This window comes from Vulpes lagopus, chromosome 10 (genome assembly GCF_018345385.1).
Source record: "Vulpes lagopus strain Blue_001 chromosome 10, ASM1834538v1, whole genome shotgun sequence".
NCBI classification, from domain to species: Eukaryota; Metazoa; Chordata; class Mammalia; order Carnivora; family Canidae; genus Vulpes; species Vulpes lagopus.
Window position 1 is genome coordinate 60,443,717 of NC_054833.1, and position 20,549 is coordinate 60,464,265.

The 20,549-nt window shown below is 42.9% G+C and overlaps 1 protein-coding gene across 4 annotated transcripts in view; it reads right to left on the bottom strand.

The window, feature by feature from the left end:
* Positions 1–20,549, bottom strand: part of STX8 (syntaxin 8) — a 253,651-nt gene that overhangs the window by 211,831 nt on the left and 21,271 nt on the right. For all 4 annotated transcript variants that reach the window (XM_041770064.1, XM_041770063.1, XM_041770061.1 and 1 more), the window contains exon 4: positions 20,133–20,243. In XM_041770064.1, coding sequence (XP_041625998.1) covers positions 20,133–20,243 — 111 coding nt within the window. The remainder of the gene's footprint in view (positions 1–20,132; positions 20,244–20,549) is intronic.

Genomic DNA, 20,549 nt, shown 5'->3' on the forward strand with positions numbered 1-20,549 from the left:
ATAAACCACAGTGTGGTTGGCCAAAGTAGGCCAAAGTAAAAATTCTTCTCTAATGCCTCTTCCCTTGGCTATCTGGTTCCAAAGTATTGGGAGTTTGGAAAGTTTCAAAGTTTAGAAGTTCAGGGCTAAACTCTGTCTTTCCTTTTGGTGTTCATACTTGTTGATGCCCCAACTCTAGTGGGACACTCAGCAAGGGATATATCTTTATCAACAAGGGCAGGTAAGATCACAAGCATCGCTGCATGCGAAAGACTTGATTTTCTCTTAATTAGATTTTATGTTCAACTTAGTATTTGGAATGATGCTTATTACTACCCAGCACTCTCTCAGGTAAGAAGGAAAATATGAAAGACTTTAAGACATGATTCTTGCTTTCAAGGAGTTTATGACCAAATTGAAAAGAGAAACTAAGGGAGCCTGGGTGGCTCAGCGGTTAAGTATTTGCCTTCAGCTTAGGGCCAAAGTTCCAGAATCCAGTCCTGCATCAGGCTCTCCACAGGGAGCCTGCTTCTCCCTCTGCCTGTGTCTCTGCCTTTCTCTCTCTGTGTCTCTCATGAATAAATAACATCTTTACAAAAATAAAGTAAAATAAAGTAATACCCTTACTCATAATGCTCAGCCCACCTCCTTATTTTGCATTTTTCTCTGTAGCATTTCAACAACTAGCTATTGGATAGGATGCACTTGTTTATTTTTTGCCTCCACCCTAGACTAGAAGCTCCCCAGGGTAGGGACTATCTTGTTTCTCACGATAACCTCAGTGCCTGGCATAATGGGCACTGAAGAAAAAAAAAAAAGTTGAGGGTATTAACTTATTTGGCAAAAACCATACCTAAATGAATGAAATCATTCACTGAAGCATGAAATTGTGCTTCTGTTTGGCATGTTCGCACACTCAAGTAAAGAGGCCAGTCCTGTGTTTAAAATCTTAAGTCTGGGGGAGCCCGGGTGGCTCAGTGGTTTAGTGCTGCCTTCAGCCCAGGGCATGATCCTGGAGACCCGGAATCGAGTCCCACGTCAGGCTCCCTGCATGGAGCCTGCTTCTCCCTCTGCCTGTGTCTCTGCCTCTCTCTCTCATGAATAAATAAATGAAATCAAATAAATAAATAAATAAATAAATAAATAAATAAATAAATAAATAAATAAAATCTTAAGTCTAAGGAGTCAAAAAGTTTTCTTCTCGCCTGGGTTTGTTTCTTGACCCACAGCATCTTCTTTGTAGGCTCCAGGAGTCAGGAAATGGTGTCAGCACACTCAGGCTGTGTTCTGTGTGATTCCAGAGGCATTTTACGGCCACAATCTTATTTGTGACATACACAGGCCTGTGTGTCAGCCACAGCAGATATGACTAACAAGAAAACCAACCTAGAGAGATCATGGTGACTTTCTTGGAGGTCACACACTTAGTGGCAGAGCTAGAGGCATGACCTACCTCTTTGCACTCTTCACCCAAGGCGCTCTCTACCATCACAGGGCAGGCTTCGTGACAACAGGGACACTAGACATAGCCTTGCAGAGCGGGTAAGGGTCAGTGCTACGGGGAGGCAGGGATGGAGGGCATTCCCAGAAAGGACAGACATCCAGATGATGTCTCTGGGGTGGGAGGCGGGAGCCACACACGTGCTCGGGACAAGGGTAAAGAGGGTGCAATTTGGAAAGCGAGGCCTAGCAGCATTGATTCCTGGGCAGGCAGCCCTGACACACCTGCATCCCCTCCTCCCCTTCGCCCTCACTCCTGCAGAACCTTGTCATTTTAGCTTCACACTAGCTGCTCCCCATCCCAGATGCCCTCCCATTCACAGCTAAGTCACCCTAAGGAATGAACTCTGCCTACTGGCCCAACCTCCGCTCTACAAAACTCTTCCTTCTCACTTGTAACCTCCTGACTGCCCAAATGTCCCCTGCTGCCCCTCCGTCCCTTTGTAGGTCTCGATTGTCACCACTGCCCATGGCCCTTCTCCATGACCTAGCCGCTCCTCCCGTGGCTTCCTCCATGCTGCTCTCTCCCACAGGCAGACACTTCTCTGTGATTTGAAGGGCCCTCTTCTTCCATGTGTCCCTTAAATATGCGTGTTCCCCAGCAATTCTCTTCAGATTTGCCCTTCTCACAGTGTGATCACTCTCTGGGCAATGCTCTCTGTTGCCGTGGCTGCAGGGTTGGAAGAACAGGAGCTAGCAGGTGCTCACGCATGTCTGTCCCAGTCCACATGGAACAGGACACGTTCTCTTGGGTCGTCATGGTGGTGGGTTCTTAGCTGGGGGGTGGGAGAAGGGCATGCTCCCCTTCCTAGCAGGGCAAGAATCTGAAATCCCACATAACAAAATCCAGGGGAGGCAGGTCCTCTCACCCCTCATCCTGATTGAAAAGCACTGTGCTCAAGACTTTCAGATTCACCTCCACCTGTGATATTTTCCTGCAGGCTCCCTTTCCATGCATGTCTTCTTGTTTGGGACCTTCCAGCTGGGGATTCCACTGCAGATTTTGACTTCTGCCCCTGTCTCCCACATCTCAGCCATTCCTATGCCACAGCCTTGTGGCTGGTCCCCTCGCTTACAGTCGCCCGCATCCAAATCATCGTGAGCCCTGTTGCCAGAGCTCTTTCTGGAACAGAGCTCTCACTGTGACATTTCCCTGTTTTAAAACTTCTGCGGCAGCCTGGATGCCACAGATGAGACGTTTAAGCTTGAAGACATGGCCCCAGGGATCTCCCAACACCCCCTTCCAGACCCTACTCTTCCTTCAGTCCTACAAACCGCTCAGGGCTTCTCAGACAAAGGCACAAACTTCCACACTCTCATGTTTTTGTATGAGTCTGGAGGGTCCCCACCCCCACCCTTTTGTCCATCTGGCAAAATTCTATTCATCCCCTAAGGCTCAACTCAAATGTCACTTCTGTTTGGTCCTTCCTGATCCCCATCCCCACCCCCCCCTCCCCTGAATCAATCACTCGCTGGTGCTCCCATGGCACTTTGTTCGAAACCTCTAACGTGGCATTTATCAGGCAGGACTGTAGTGAGTTATTTACTTATCCATCTCCCTTCCTAAATTATGAGCTCTGTGAGGAAAGAGGCCACATGACAGTCATGTTTATATCCCGAGTAGCAAAAAAAAAAAAAAAAGGGGGGGGGGGGCAAACAAAACTTAATCAATTGTTATGTGCCTCTGAGACTCTAGCAGCAAAGACTGATATTGTTCAAACAGATGGAGAGGGTATCACCTGAAAGAGAATTCTTTCACTAAAACCTTAGAGCTCAATCCTGCTTTTGGAATGACACCAAGAGAATGTCCTTCTCCTCTAAAAAGGAAGAAGGAAGTTACGGAAGCAAAATGCTAAACACTATGCTCCAGAGGCTACAATAGACTTGAGATGGTTTTTAAAAAAAATATATCAGTTAATTTTGTCCATATTCTTTCAGGATGGAACTTATGTAACAAACAGAACTTCTGAAATGAAGGCCACATTTATAAATTGGTTGGATATCTCTTTTTTCTTAAAGATTTTATTTATTTATTCATGAGAGACCCAGAGAAAGAGAGGCAGAGACACAGGCAGAGGGAGAAGCAGGCTCCCTGTGGAGAGCCTAATGTGGAACTCGATCCCAGAACCCTGGGATCATGACCTGAGCCAAAGGCAGATTCTCAACCGCTGAGCCACCCAGGTGCCCCTGAATTATCTGTCTTATAAAGATTTTACTACAAAGTTTCATAGTTGCTTCAAAAGGTATACAAATATTTCATTTTCATCCCCCAAAGAAAATGATGTACATTACATTATGGTACTACGGGGGGCAGGTGGCACAGGCGACTCGTGTTTTTCTGCTGATAAATGTGGTTGAAGTTTGTTGGAAGCTCACAGGGACAGGCCTTCTTATCAACCAAACCCAGAATTGAAAAAGCAGTGAATTCCCAAGAGGTAGCTTTCTTAGGTGTTGTTAGCATCTCAAAAAGATGTCAAAGTGACTATATAAAATGTTTGCGTTTTATCTAAAAGGAGTATCAGTGTTTGTGTATTCATGGACCATGTGGTGGGTTGCAGACAGGACTGGAGAAGATGCTTCCAGGGTGCCAGTGAAGTGAATTGAGTCTGTGAAGCTTTACAATTAGACTTGCCTAAAAAGATGAGAAAATGCTACCACGGTATGAAAAGGGTAATTCCTTTCTCCAAACTTTTTTTGGCAGTTGCTTTCTGTGGATATAAAGATGCACAGGGGCTCAAATTTCAATCAGAAATAGATTCTTTGACATAAATTCTTGAGAGGCAAAATCTGGCCCCAATATGCGGCCAGGATTATGCTGAGGAGAGGCCACAGTTGGGGAGGTGGGCCAGGAGGCTGGTGTAATTCAGGCGGAAGGTGACGGGGGTCTGGAAGGAGGGAAATGGCAAGAGGGGACAGCAGGAGACAATCCCCACAGTGAATCACAGGGAAATTCCCCAAGTTTTTGAGTAGACTGGATACAGGGGATAAAAATTTTCAAATGTGGGAGACTCAGGGAAGTGACACAACCTAGGGGAAAAGACATTTTTTATTTTCTTCTAGAATTTTCCCAAACTTCAACATTGTTCCTAAGAACGACCACAAAGTAAAATTGCTCCTGCCAGATGGGTGGCTGTCTATGACTACTTTAGCCAAAGCTGCTAGATGGCTAGCCTCTCTAGGTCCAGGACTCTGTCCTGTTCCTTCCTGTATCCCATCCTGCCTTCCACTCATCCTTCCTACAAGTACTCACTGAGCACCCTCTATAAGCACCCCAACTCTAACCTTGGGGCTTGGAAGGGAATAAGACAAATAACCAACCTTATGGACCTGATACTCTGGAGACAATAAAAGCCTAACACCATGCCTTTTGCAAATACTCAACTATTGTTTTTTTGTGAAGTTAAAAACATGATCTTTATTGAGTATGAGGCCAGAATAGGTAAGAACTCAAACAAGGAAAGTATCTTCTTACACATCATCCAAGGAGATGCTTGCCATAGCATCTGTAAAATCTACTGCAGTCTAAATATTTTTCTAGTTTCAAACCAATCCCATTTTTTCCTTCCTCATTGCTGACCACACTGGCCGCTAATAAGTTTTAATGTTACGTTACAAACCTGGCAAAATGGTTCACAGCAGAACAGAGATGCAGGGTGGCAAAGGTCATTGCAAGTTTTGACCTCCAAACTGAAGTTCAGAAATTCCAGCAGGCTTTGCCTAAGAGTCACTCAGGCAGCCCAAAATCAAGAAAATAAAACTAAAAGGAACAGTTGCTCTACTGTAAGCGTTTGATTGTCAGGGTTCCTGAAGAGTAGAAAGGGGTACGTCAGGGTGGTCCATAAAACAGTAGAATTCCAAGTGAGATGAATTAGCTCTCTGACAAATTTACAGTGACTGAGAGCCATCTGCTGGTGGGTGGTTACAATTCAACCTAAAATGCTCAGTGATGCCATGACTGACTTTTACTTATAAGCAACTCCTTCTGTGAGTACAGAAAGCACTCCCAAAAACATGTTTGGAAACAGAATGAATGAAAGTCAACAATATGCTTATATATTATGGAGGGATTTTCATAATGGCCATTCACAATGGCCCTACATCTCTGTCTCAGTGGTTGACCATCTGCCTTTGGCTCAGGTTGTGATCCCGGGGTCCTGGGATCGAGTTCCCCATCGGGCTCCCTACAGGGAGCCTGCTTCTCCCTCTGCCTGTGTCTCTGCCCCTCTCTCTGTGTCTCTCAGGAATAAATAAATAAAACCTTTCAAAAAAAATTTTTTTTACGACCAAGCACACTTGAACAACAGACGTATCTGACAGGTGCCCAACTGAGGTGAACAATTTGCATTTAAGCATTCAACATGATGGATGATCTCCATTTCTGTCTCAACTCTACTGTCCCCCCCCCCCCTTTATTTGCTTCTGTCCTCACTCATAAAGATAAAATGCAGTAAAATATTCACTTAGTTGGGTAAGTTAACGTTGTTCTAGGACAAAGATGCAAGTGTGACAGAAAGAAATTTTTAGCTGGCAGAAGGATGACCAACAGTGGTAGAAATTTATGTTTGTCAGCTGATGTACAAAAATCCAAATCTGGCATTAAAAGACTGAGGGTGTCCGTGAATAATATGTATACATCCAAGACTCACTAAAGCCAAAACTACCCGCATGGTCATTATTTTCAACTATTTTAGATAGTTCCCATCTAAAAACTCAAACTCTTGAGATGGGCACCCATGCTTTCGACTGTGCTTTTCATTTTCCCTCTGGGGACAGGGTCCGGCAACCTGCAGGCACCCTGAGGTGGTATCTCTGCAGCCAGCTGGACACCAAGTATGCAGACTGGTACGTAAGTGATCAGTCTAGAAAGAGGAGGGCTCAAGAAGGCACACAAGTAAGAGGAAAATATGCAAATTCTACCAAATGTACAATGGCTGTGTCAAGTCTCATTTCTCCCCCTGGTTTCTCAGTTCCTCCTGCCTCACCCAGCGTTCCTCCTGTCCTTATCTCCTAGACTGTGTGTGGCCCATAGCACAAGATTTAGCATTTAGGTATCAACTCTTCTACGTCATTCTCCATTGTTTGGTGCAGGACAAAAAGGCCTCTCCAAAGGGCATGCCATTCTTGGACTGCCCTCTGCTAAGAGCCGTGACAGCATGTGCTCAATACCATTTACCAAGCACTTCACAAAGGCATAAACATATGCCTTCACCTACGTTTATCTCACCTGGACTCCACAATATTTTGTAGAGTCATGATTATTTTTATAATCATTTTTATAAAAAATTGAGTCAAAATTCAAACCCAGGTTTTTAATACTGGACCCTTTATTCCCACCACTGAATTACACATGCAGAGTTCACACTATGTGGCTTGAACATATGGAAGGAACGCTGTGTGTTACGTACAAGTATCAGGAAGAAGGAAAAAGTACTTGAAGTCAGTGAGAAATGAACCAATGGGGGTCCCTACAAGGGAACCATGGTAGGAGACCAAAACTGAGAGAGAGAGAGAGAGGGCTCAAGAGACAAAACCTACAGCAAATGACAAGGAGACTTGAGTTCTAGTTTTTTTTCTCCCATTTATTCACCTTGGGCATGATGGCTTCTTTGAGGCTCAGTCTCCCCATCCGCAAACTGGCCCTCCTCTCTCCTCTCTTACACCACAAAAATTATTATGAGGCTCAAATACTATCTGAACGTGCTTGGTAGGCAAGAGAGGCAGGGAAAAAGAGAAAATCCTTTTTAATAAATGAGAAAATGCTTTTTTCAGTTTCTTACACATTTTCATTTATAAAAAGCCCACATTGGAAAGTATTCAATAGGTTTGTTTTTTTTTAATCAACATAAGTAACTTATAATACAGTGTGTATAGGTGACTCTTGGGTTCTTCCCTCTGCTTCTTCATAGACTAGAATTTTCTACTTTTTCAATTCCCATGTGGTTTTCATCATGTAAAATTAATACACAAAGGGGTAGGGAATCTTTTTATCTTCCCATGAAAAAGTGACAAATATATCAGGTGGTTAAAGGATTGCGATTCAAAACAAGATACCATTTTTCGCCCATCGAATGGACAAAACTCAACCAGTTCTATAAAAGGGCTGCCCCAGGGACACCTGGGTGGCTCAGTGGTTGAGCACCTGCCTCTGGCTCAGGGCATGATCCTGGGGTCCTGGGATCGAGTCCCACATCGGGCACCCCATGGGGAGCCTGCTTCTCTCTCTGCCTATGTCTCTGCCTCTCTCTCTGTCTCTCATGAATAAACAAATAAAATTTTAAAAATATTAATAAAAAATTAAAGGGCTTCCCCATATGGTGCTGGGGAGAATGAGAGCCATTGGGACTTTCAGAAACAGACATGGCAGTGCCTGTTGAACCTGGACACCCATGCCCTTCGTTCTAGTGACTCCACTTTGGGGAGAAATTTCTACAGAAATAGAAGCCACATTCACCATGGGTCCTGACACATTTTACTCGTCATAGCAAAAACCTAAACAACTCAGTATCCATCAGATGGGGAGTGGTTGGATGAATGACTGCATATTTACATTGTGGAATAATGCTGCCACTGAAAAGAATTTGTTAGATCTATGGATTTGGAGGACTGTCCAAATTTAAATGGAAAAGTAAATTATGGAGTAATCTGTATCAGACAACTGTCTTCATTAAAAAAGTTGGGAAAGGAAAACGTTTATGTGTATAAATCTATTTGTAAATATTTGTATAAACACAGATACAGGTGGAAAAGGAAAGTGTCCAAACAGTTAACACTAGTTACTTTAGGATAATGGCACTAGAGGGAAAGAAAGGGAGAGAATTAATTTTTGGCTACGCCTCAGTACAGTCTGACTTGTTATAATGAGCCTGTATTGCGTTTGTAATTTGTTTCAAATCCAATTAAGGACGACTCACTTCCTCAGGGAGGAAGATCAAGGGGAGGGGAGATATTAGGAGAATGATGACCCCTGACGTAGTGAAGATGGATAGAAAGTGCTGTTGAAAGTATCCTTCTGGAGATGCCTGGGTGGCTCAGCGGTTGAGCATCTGCCTTCGGCTCAGGTTGTGATCCTGGGGTCCTTGGATGGAGTCCGCATTGGGCTCCCTGCAGGGAGCCTGCTTCTTCCTCTGCCTGTGTCTCTGCCTCTCTCAGTGTCTCTCATTAATAAATAAATAAAATATTAAAAAAAAGAAAAAGAAAAAAAGCATCCTTCTGTTTTTAAAATTAAGAGTAGGAAACAAACACTAATATCAAGAAATGCCAGAATCGAACTTTTTTTTCTCCGGCGGGGGCAGGGGTGGTGGTGGTGGTGGTGGGGCGGCAGGGAGAAAGAGTAATGGGAAAGAAAGATCTAAAGGTAAGAAAAGATGATGGAGGGACAGGGAGAGAGAAGCAAGAAGGGGCAGATAACCCAGGCAGGAGTCTACAGTCACCCAGGGGGAAGTTTTCAAATGACAAACAGGGCTGCAGTGAGCAGAGAAAGGAAGGAGGATGATGTTGGGGATGGAATAGAAGGGTGACCTGGCTCCTTTTCTGACGGTGGGCAGAAAGAGCAAGCCAAGCACTCCCCCGGCACTTTCACAGAAGAAAAACCCTAACTTCACAAAATCTACCCACTAGGAAGACCTGGGTAAAGTTTTCCCCCAGTTCTACTGACTCACATCTCCATCTTGTGGTCTGTTCAGGACACAGATCTTAGTGTGCATACGTGTGTGCGCGTGCACACTGTGCATGCAAAAGCATCAATACATATGTACGTGTTTATGTATGTATACTCACACATTAAGTATGGTTATATATAACTATATCCATTTATAAGTTTTATGAGCAACGATGTGTTATATGAGCATACATTGTATTACTAATTACTTATTACATATTATATATTTAAGTATATATACATATATAAGTGTACATAGACACAGGTATATACATACTTATCTGCATGTGTAATATGTTATATAAAAATGTATGTATGTATACTGGTACTTACATACATATTTTTAAGTTCAATTAGAACATGTGAACAGAAAAGTCATTAAGTGTACAGCTCAAAGATAATTTGTGAAGTGAGCACCCACAGTTAGTCACTACCCTAGCAAGAAACAGAGTGCTAACAGAACACCAGGATCTCTCGTGCCCTCTTATGGCTCACTGCTTCCCACAAAGGGACCCACTTCCCTGATCTGTAATATTGCAATGAAGCTTTGCCTTTACAGGAATGGAATCCTAGAGTACGCGCTCATAAGTCAGACTCATTTTGCTCAATGTGGATGTTTGTTAGATTCATCCATGGTGTGGCATGTAGTTCATTTTTTCTCACTTTCTGGGTAGTATCACTGCATAAATATGCCATCATGTATTTATACAGCCTAGTGTAGGTATTCACTGAGTCGTTTCCAGGTGGGAAGACTAATAACACTGATATAAGCAGTCTTATTCATGCTTTTGCACAGCTCAGTTTTAGGAGATACAGTTTTCCAAAGTGGCTGCAGAATTGAGAGTTTCAGCAGCAGTGTGTGAGAATTCCAGCAGCACTTAACCCGTCTGCCATTTTAATTCCTGCCATTCTGGTAGGTGCGATGGTCTGTTATCATGGTTTTGCTTCGCACTTTCCTTATGACTAGTTAAGTTGCACATGTTTTCATATGCTTACCAGCAATTGGGTATCCTCCTTTGTGATGTCCAAATTCTAGTCTTCTGCCTCTTTTTCCTAATGGCTTGTCAGTCATTTTCTTAAATTATAGGAGTTCTTTATATATTCTGGATACAACAACAATCTGGTATCAGATAAACGCACTATAAATATGAATTCTTGGGGATCTCTGGGTGGCTCAGCAGTATAGCGTCTACCTTCAGCAGGGTGTGATCCTGGAGTCACGGGATCAAATTCCACATTGGGCTTCCTGCATGGAGCCTGTTTCTCCCTCTGCCTGTGTCTCTGCCTCTCTCTCTGTATCTCTCATGAATAAATATAATCTTTAAAAATAAATAAATAAAATAAATATGGTTCTCATTCTGTGGCTTGTCTTTCGTGCTTTGATATAAGCAGAATTTCTTATTTTAAGGAAGTCCAACTTATCATGTGTTTCTTCTATGTTTAATGCTCTAAGTATCCTATAAGAAATACTTGCCTGTCCCAAGGTCATAAAGACATTCTTTTATGTTTTCTCCTATGAGTTCTCATTTCACCTTTTGCATTTAGATCTACAATCTTTTTGGAACTGAATTTTATAAACAGTGATGCAGAGGCTGATTCTTTTTCACTCGTATGCTTCTCTAGTTGACCTAACATTATTTATTGAAGAGACTATCTTTTCTCTACTACATTGCAGTGCACCTTTGTCATGAGTCAAGTAGCAACGCATGTGAACTCTGTATTGTTCCACTGGTTTACTTGCCTATCCTTGTGTCCACATCACAGTGCAGCTTTATGGTAAGTCCTGATAACTGATAACGTGAGCCCTCATGCCTTTTGTTCTTCAAAACTACCTTGGCTTTTCTTGGCTCTTTTAAATGCCATATAAAGTTTAAAATCATCTTCTTAAATGATGAAACTGAAAAAGTGGCTTGGGTGGGGGCACTTGGATGGCTCAGAGGTTGAGCATCTGCCTTTGGCTCAGGGTGTGATCCCGGGCTCCTGGGATCAAGTCCTGCATCAGGTTCCCTGCACGGAGCCTGCTTCTCCCTCTACCTATGTCTCTGTCTGTCTCTCATGAATAAATAAATAAAATCTTTAAAAAAAAAAGTGGCTGGGGACTCTGAGTTTGTTCTGAACCTATAGGTGAATCTTGAGAGAGCTGACATCTTTACAAGATTGAGTCCTCCAATCCCTGAACATGGTATATCTTTTAGTTTTTCCTTAATTTCTCTAAACAATGTTATTATAGTTTTGAATGTGGAGGTTTCATATACCTTTCTTTGACTTATTCCTACATATTTCATGTTTTTAATGCTATAACAAATAGCATCTTAAATTTTTTTATTTGATATTTCTTTGTCATCCAGCTTTCAAAACCTGTGGAGAAGCTACCATGCTACTGCCTGTGGACAGACTATATTCATTACATCTCACAGGGTATCACTGGGTAGCTTTCTCGACTTGTTCAACAGCATGGAATTGCAATAACTAATATTTATTCACATCTCAAGGTCTTTAGATTCACTTGCTTCATCAGTCATCCAAATGGATAATCTTTTTTATACTCAGTATCTATTTAGAAATTGGGCTGCTGGTAGAGTTCCTTTCCTATTCCATGGAGAGAAAAAAAAAAAATCTGGACTAAAATGACTACAGAGATCCATTCAAGTGGTCATCAGTCTTGTGAGTACATACATCACCAAAAAACTTTGAATAGCTTACTCTGTCAAGCTCTGAAATACTTCCAAGACATTTAAAAGTATTAGTTTAAACATTCTGCTTCATCATCTCCAAGTTACCCCATAGAGCTAAAAAGATAACGCAAAGAGTCAAGAGGGCATGTTATACTATAATTCATGTTAAAAATAAAAGAGGCAAGAGGTAGATGGGAGGGGTGTGTGTGTGTGTGTGTGTGTGTGTGTGTGTGTGTGTGGGCGCGCACCCTTGTATATATGTAGAATCTCCCAGGAAGGACATATAAAAAACTATTAGAAGTGGTTACCTCTGGGGAAGAAATGAGGAACTTCACATCTGTTGGAAGTGGGAAGGCGCTCCAATTTTCATTGATTACTCTTTTGTACAATCTGTGTGTTTATGACACAATCCACCACTTTCAGATTAGGTTCACATTTTTAAAAATTCTGTCAGTTCCCACAAACTTCTAGAATATCCCAAAGTGTCAACATTTTGGCCTAACCCTTCAACCAAACTGCCTCCTCCACAAAAGGAGTCACAAGAACTACTGTCATATGACATTCTCCATTTTTCTCCCCAAAGAAACACGGTCACTGTACATGCTGCATGACTGCTACTGGACCAGTGGTTAACATAGAAAAAAATGTACTAAGACAATATATATTCCAGACCTTTCAGGTCAGTCCCTACTCCAAATAGTCCCTCTTGTCACATGAAGTATCAGTCCACACATCAAATTAACCTATTGCATTTCTCCAGATCGTGGAGACAAGGTCAGAAGCTCCTACCTCCCAAATGAGAGTTAAACATTACCTAACGTAAAATGCATGAGATCATCTGTCTGCAGAAGAAACCAACTCTATGGAACTGCATAAATGCATCACTATAAGAACCATGTTGAACTTCAAAAGCGTATCTCTTAAACCTCTCCAGAGAGCCAGGTGGTAGTGGTAAATATTGCGGCTTCCTTAAAAAGCAAATTGAAGGTTTAAAGTCTAAGTCCCACGTGAACCTAAATAAAATCACCTAGAAGGGCAGTGAACTACCACTTCCCTGGGACTTCAGGAACAGATGTGATAGGAGATGAAGGTCCTTAGTGAGGTCACAGAACTTAAGAACCTTCCATGTCTGGTGTCAGAGGGTACTTGAAAGATGTAGCAAGTTACTGCTGCTGGAAGGGCTGTGGGCAAGGGTTGATGTGGTCACTACAGCTTGCCCACCCAACTCTGCTAAGTCTCTTCTCACTCCTTATCAGAACCTTGATTCTGTTCAAGGCTCCACTGCTCAGGGAACATGAGCCCATCCTCATTCTCAGTTCAGGGATCCGTGTCTCCGGAGCAGACCTAAGCCAGTCATGGCAACTCTGTTCTTCCACGGCTTTTGGCATAACCTGGCATGTGATGCTAGCCCAACTTAGTTCTATTTTGGGCCGGTTTATGGATTGGGAAGCTTCCAGGAACTGTTTCCTTTCTTTTAGAAAACCAACAAATATAACTAGAAATCAACTTTCTGTTGATTCTACAAACATCAGAGCACTAAGAAAGTAGTTATAGGGATCCCTGGGTGGCGCAGCGGTTTGGCGCCTGCCTTTGGCCCAGGGCGCGATCCTGGATACCCCGGATCGAATCCCACATCAGGCTCCCGATGCATGGAGCCTGCTTCTTCCTCCGCCTGTGTCTCTGCCTCTCTCTCTCTCTCTGTGACTATCATAAATAGATAAATAAATAAAAATTAAAAAAAAGTAGTTATAATATTAATAGCGTATGAACAGCTTCTATATAATCAAAAATCAAAAAGCGTGAGGGCATGAAAAAGTGAATTTGAAACCACCAAAAACATAAAATACCTAAAATTACATTAAACCAGAAACATATACAGCTCCCTTGAAGATGTTCTGAAAGCCCTAAAAGACAGCTTGACCCGATCGAGACACATCCCATGTTCCTGGAGAGGAAGGTTCAACATTATAAAAGGTTTTAAGATTTAATGGAATGCCAATTTTAAAAATAGTTATTTTTCCCTTTTTAAAAAACCAGGTTAGCTGATTCTAGAATTCATGTTTTTAAAAAAAATCAAAACTCTTAAAAAAGAAGTGTAATGACAGGAGGCAAGCCCAATCATGTATTAAAACTTATAATAAAGCCTCGAAAGGAAAGGTGCTAGCACATGAGTGGTCACAGACCCCTAGAATACACCACAAAGTCCAGAAACAGATCCAAATACATATCTACACAGATGTATTATATTAAAGCACATCATCTCAAAATTTGTGAAAATGGATCATTCAATGAAAAACATAGTAAAAAAAATAGGGTAGCCAATTAAGAAAAAAGTGGGATTCATCCTCTTCACCAAATTAAATTCCAAGTAGATTAAGTAAGGTTATAAAATAAAATCATGAGAATACTAAAAAGAAACAGAGGAGAATTTCCCAATAACCTATGTTCATTACAATTATATACAGTAACTACATAAAACTCTATTACAAAATAACTATTTTATGGGCACCTGGGTGGCTCAGTCGATTAAGCATCTGCCTTCAGCTCAGGTCATGATCTCAGGGTCCTGGGATCGAGCCCTGCATCTGGCTCCCTGCTCAGTGGGGCATCTGCTTCTCCCTCTACCTTCTCAACCCCCTGCTTGTGCTTGTTCTCTCTCACGTTTCTCTCTCTCTCTCTCTCTCTCTCTCAAATAAATAAATAAATAAATAAATAAATAAAATATTGGAAAAAAGAGAAATAACTATCTTCATATATTAGACTGGAATAGGAAACCGAAGTTTAATAACACTGTCTCTGGGGCAAACTATGGAAACAGGCACTCACACGAATGGCTAGTGCAAGTCTACACTGGTTCTATGAGAGTTACAAGGGCATATGCCCTCTGATCCAGCCATCCTACTTGTAAGAACCTATGTAGAGGCAGACTTTCCCATGTGTGAACTCCCTTCTGTATAACCACCATCTTTTTGTAGTAGAAAAAAAGTCTATGTATTAAGCACATATGTATTCATATAAAATATATGTGTAACAGACAAGAAACAATACACACATGTGTTAACAGGAAGCTAGTTAAAGAAATTATGCCACATGCATATAATGAAATATTATAAGGCTATGAAAACAAATGACAAAACCTGCCGGTTTGGGAAGCTCTCTAATATATATTAGTTGAGGTAACCAAAAAGTATTGTAGAATGGTATGTACCATTTGTGTAAAAGATGGAGGGAAATAAGAAAACATATTCACATTTGATTGTATTCCTAAGAGAACTTTGGAAGGATATGGCAACGATTTTTAAGATTGATATTTGTGTCCAGAAGTGGGGAACAGAGCAGGAGGGAGGCTTGTCACCAAATACTGTTAAATGCTTTTTAAATTTCTCAGCCATGTGAATATATTACTTATGCACGTATGCACTCTTTAGCTACTTCCTAGTTCTAGAAACGTAGATTGCTCATGTGTTAATAACTTTAAGCAACATATAATATAAACCTATGACACTTTAGGAAATCCAGGCATAATTGGATACAAATCATCCTTCTTATAACTCAAGCTTTAATTGGAAATAAAAGTTTCAGTGACTTAAAATGGTGTGCTTTTAATGTAAAATTTAATGTAGATTTTTCTTTTGCCCACCTTGGCTTCTCAATTCAGTGACACTGACCTGAAATGCAAGCCGGAAGTATCATACTTTTATTTAACAGCCTCAAAGAGAGAGATCTGGAATCAAATGTAAAGTTCACAAAGAAAATGTGAACATTCCACTATCATCCTTATTATTTTGATTTTAGCAATCAGTCTGCTTATTAATTAATATGCCATTTCTGATACACAGCTACCATCTCAACATCTAAATAACTTCCTATTTCCTATAATCTTCAATATAGTTGGTAGTGTGAGGATTAAAGCTGAGCCAATTAGCCACCCACTACAGCCGAGTTAATCACATAATCTTTGAGATGCTCACCGAGCAGTGGACTATGCAAGGATTTTTTTTTTCCTCTCTTGACAGACAAAGATTTAACTAATTGTGAGACGCAACAATGCTCTCAGATATAAAGGGCTGCAGGATTTTAAATCAGAAGCTGTGTCCCTGCTTTATAAGTCACAGCTTATCTTCTAAGAGACATTGTTACACAGAGGCTTCTTTAACAAGTTTCCAAATGCCCTTAATTAGCCAGCCATTGCTTGCTTACACCGCGGTGGTACATCAAGGTTTGATGCTTTCGAATAATGATCGGTAATCCGCAAGGTATAAGGAAGATTCCATCACATGACAGCTCCACATTCAATTGCATGATTGCCACATTAATGTCTGTTTAAGGGAAATGTTAATCCAAACTGAGGTCTGACAATACTCTCCTCTCCTTAATAAGGCCACATTTGAGGAGGAATGGGAGGGGTAGGCTAAGGGTTAGGGAGCGGGCACGAGGGGACCAGGGTCACACAAAGGAAATCAGAAGCAGAGGGAGAGGCAGGGGCTCCACGTGAGTCCCCATCAATCAGGCAAACTGGTCTTGTGCTGTGGCTGCCAGTTATCCTGGGGCTCTGAGATACTGGTGAGCAAATGAACCCCCAAGTTGGCCACAAGGAACACATTGTGGTGGCCGTCTGGCGTCAATGACAAATCCTGCCAGAGAGAGTGTGTCGATCACATTTTTAAGTTCTGTGAAGGCTTTCTGGCCAATGTATTTCTGTACCTCGTGACCTAAGGCAAAGACATGTGCCACCGCCCAGCACACCCCCAAGTGACAAAGCACTGCACCTTGCATAAAGAATAACAGAGGTAAACAAAAATGCTGGAGGAAATCTAGAGATTGGAGAAGTAGAAAAAAAAATGTTAGAGGAGCCCAGAACCAGGAATTGACCATGTGGAGGACTGAGGAGGGCTTTGTGAGCCCGAGGAACTGGCTAGCAGAAAAGGGAATGAGGTTTCTCCAAAGACTGAGCTGAAAGGTCCCTAATGGCAGTATCAGAAATGACCAGGCATTCTGATGGTCAAGAGGCAAGAGGGCAAGCTGAGCTGTGAACCCAAACTCCTTATGTCTACGTCTGAATTCAGATCCTCAGAAGGCTAGTGAGAGAATTATGAGCGTACGAGAAGTTGGGGAGGGCCAGACAGGCCTCAAGTGTGGGGGTTAGGGGTACAGAGGGCAAAAATAACACCCTGACGTAGGCAGGTGAATGGACTCAAAGACCGGAGACTCTGACTTCTAAGCTAAGACAATCTACTTCTAGCAATTGACTTCAACATTCATTCATTCGCTCACCATACACTTATTTCCTGTCCCTGATGAGTCTGCAGTGATGCTATCATTTCTGCCAAGCTGGGGGAACAGTGTTGTTGGGAGTGTCCATTTCACGGCCCAGAAGCAGATTTCCCAGGGATTTTCCTACATAGTATTTGAGAATGCTCTCATCTAGCATGCATCCTCTCATTGATCAGATTCTCCTGGAATGTCTGTAAAGCCTCGCAATTTCAAGACTGAGTTCTGGGCTGAACTGTGTCCCCACAAAAATTCCGATGCTGAAATGCGGACCCCTAGTACACAGCTCAGGACACAATGATATCTGGAAACAGGTTCTTTAGAGAGGTAATTAGATTAAAATGAGGTCATAGGGTGGGCCATAATCTAGTATGGCTGGCACCCTGAAAGGGAATTTGGATGCTGACGCACAGAGAAATGACCATATGAAGTCAGCCATTTACAAACCCAGAGGAGAGGCCTAGAGCAGACTCTCCGTCATGGCCCCAGAAGGAACAACCCAGGGACACATGTGTGGCTCAGTGGTTGAGCAGCTGCCTTTGGCTCAGGTCATGATATTGGGGTCCTGGGATCAAGTCCCACATCGGGGTCCCCACAGGGAGCCTGCTTCTCCCTCTGCCTGTGTCTGTGCCTCTCTCTGTGCCTCTCATGAAAAAAAAATCTTAAAAAAAAAAAAAAAAACCCAAAAACCTATTGTTGGCCAGACTACTAACTCAACCCCGCAAGTACATGATCCTGACACCTGTAAGCCTCTGTTTTTACTTTTTATTTATAAGCCTCTTGTGTGACTCTGATACGAAGTGCCGCTGTTAGGAACAGAGGATATAGAGCCGTTGTTTCTCAAATGGCAAGGTACATTCAGATCACCCAGAGATCTTGTTAAAATGCAGATTCAGGGGCACCTGGCTGGCTCAGTGGGTAGAACACATGACTCAACATCACTGTCCTGAGTTCAAGCCTATTAAAAATAATTTTTATTTTTTAATTTTTTTATTTTTATTTATTTATTTATTTTTAATACAGGTTCAGAGACGCCTGGGTGGCTCAGTGGTTGAGCATCTGCCTTTGGCTCAGGTCATGATCCTGGGGTCCTAGGATCGAGTCCTGCATCAGGTTCCCCGCAGGGAGCCTGCTTCTCCCTCTGCCTGTGTCTCTGCCCCTTTCTGTCTCTCATGAATAAATAAATAAAAGTCTTAAAAAACAAAAACAGATTCAGGAGGTTTGGGGGCAGGGTCCAAGAATCTAACTTGGACTTCTAACACACCTCTAACACACTCCCAGGTGGCAATGACGCTTGTGCACAGGTTACATTTTAAATAACAAGGATATGGAGACGATCACCGGAGAGAAGACAAGTAACAAGCAAGAGGGGACTAAAATACCCACAAAACCTACAAAGACCTCGCACATAAAGTAGCCTCTTCAGCTTTTGTAAATGACACCATGTAGAGCACTAAGCAGAGCTGGGCACATGACATACTCTTGTCGGGAATGGGGTAGGTAACTATTACCGTCCATCACTGTCACCACCTCCATGACCACAAAGCAGAGGTACGTAGATGCACCCCCCTCCCTACTGCCTCTCCACTTGGCTCTGCCGCCTGACTGTGCCTCTGTTCACTGTCTGGACTATAAAGATCTCTTCCTTCCGGGTAAAGGCCCTTCCTGACAGGTGGCACCAACTCTACACTACAGATTTCCTTGCTCATGTGTTCCATGTCACCAGCTCTGGACCACCGCCTTCATCCACCACACACGGGCAGAGAGACAGCCACCCCACCCCCAGGTTTCTTACAAACCCTGCCTGGGACACAACTCCTCCCTCCCTGGCTTTACTTCTCCATTGAAACGACTTAAGATTTCATTTAGCTTCCTATCTTTCATAATCTCTTTCTAAAAACCCAGGATCAGGGGCACCTGGGTGGCTCAGTGGTTGAGCATCTGCCTTTGGCTCAGGGTGTGATCCTGGGGTCCAGGGATCGAGTCCCATGTCGGTTTCTCAGCAGGAAGCCGGCTTCTCCCTCTGCCTGTGTCTCTGCCTCTCTCTCTCTGTGCCTCTCATGAATAAATAAAATCTTTAAAAAAAAATAAAAACACAAAAACCCAGGATCACATGCTCCTGAGAAGTCTGGGGCCCAAAGGAAACTGCTGCATCCTTGCCCCAGGGCAATGGTCTGCAATCCTGGCTGCCTACCAGACTCACCTGGGATCCTCCATGCACCCCCTTTCCCCCCATTTAATTGTTTGAGGTGGGGCCTGGCAATATGTGGCCAAAGGTCAAAAACCATTGCTCTTGGGGAAAAGCCATGTTATTCCTGACCAAGAACTCAGCAGAAACAAGCTCCTCTCCAGAGTGAAAGCATCAGACCCCGTGGGGAAGAAGGAGAGAAGTGAGTTTCTACCCTAAAGTCCTGTCCTTCTGTGATGGTTCCCATGATGACCTTACAGGAGTTCTGGAAGCAGGGGGAGGCCAGTTCTAAAGATGTAACCATACAGGGTTTGTTAACCCCAACCCTGGAACGCCGGACCACTTCTCCGGGTCTTCCAACAGAGCTTGGTGCAGAACAGCAGTCAACTGCATGGCCTGTGAATCACTCAGGGGCACAGCAGGAGCAAGAATCCTGCCCCACACCCCTACCTTCATGAGCCATGGATGACACATCTTACTAGGACACACTTTTCCAAAGTGTCAGTGGGGAAAAAAAAAAAAAAAACATCTAATGTCCCCACACAGATGAGTACCTGGCTTCAGGAGTTTAAAAGACAGCTAAGATAGAAGAAAGAAACTCAAGGATGCAAAGGAGATTTGCTGATTTTGTCTGTACTCTCCCCAAACATTCACCCCTCAAGATGAGATGCAGCTCAACACACCCGATTTCCTAAACCTTGAAAATTAAAGAACACTAAGTTGAAAGAAAATGATAGTCAAACACTATAAATGAGCTGGATCTATTTTACTAGTTGAGTTAGACCATTCAGGAAACAAATCTGTAATCTCTGCAAACACATCTTCACCCAACACATAATCCCTGTAAATGAAAAGGCCCTACCTGATGAGATCCGGTTCTGCACCCTCGTTCTTAAAAGATGCCACAAGCAGTCTCTCTCGAGTTACGAGTTCATCCAGGAGGTTCTGTCTTCGGTCTCCTTCAAGCTGTGTGCTGCAGGCAGCTAGTTAAGGTCCCAACAGTGGCTGGATTACCTCAGTTTACCTATTCTGTTATGCAGTGAGCTCTCCCGGCCAGCTATGACCCGGTACAGACACTAAGCAATATTGGCCAGAAGAGATCTCAGCTGTTCTGCTTCTGCTCCTGCTCTGACCTTCGACATCACAGATCTTCCAACTCAATGACCTTGACAGACTCAACCACTGAGAAATACAGGAGGTAGAAATTATCTTCCTCCCAGCGACCAACACTGAAATGATTATTCTTGTCAGCAGAGCCATCTGACTCAGGGAGTCCTCA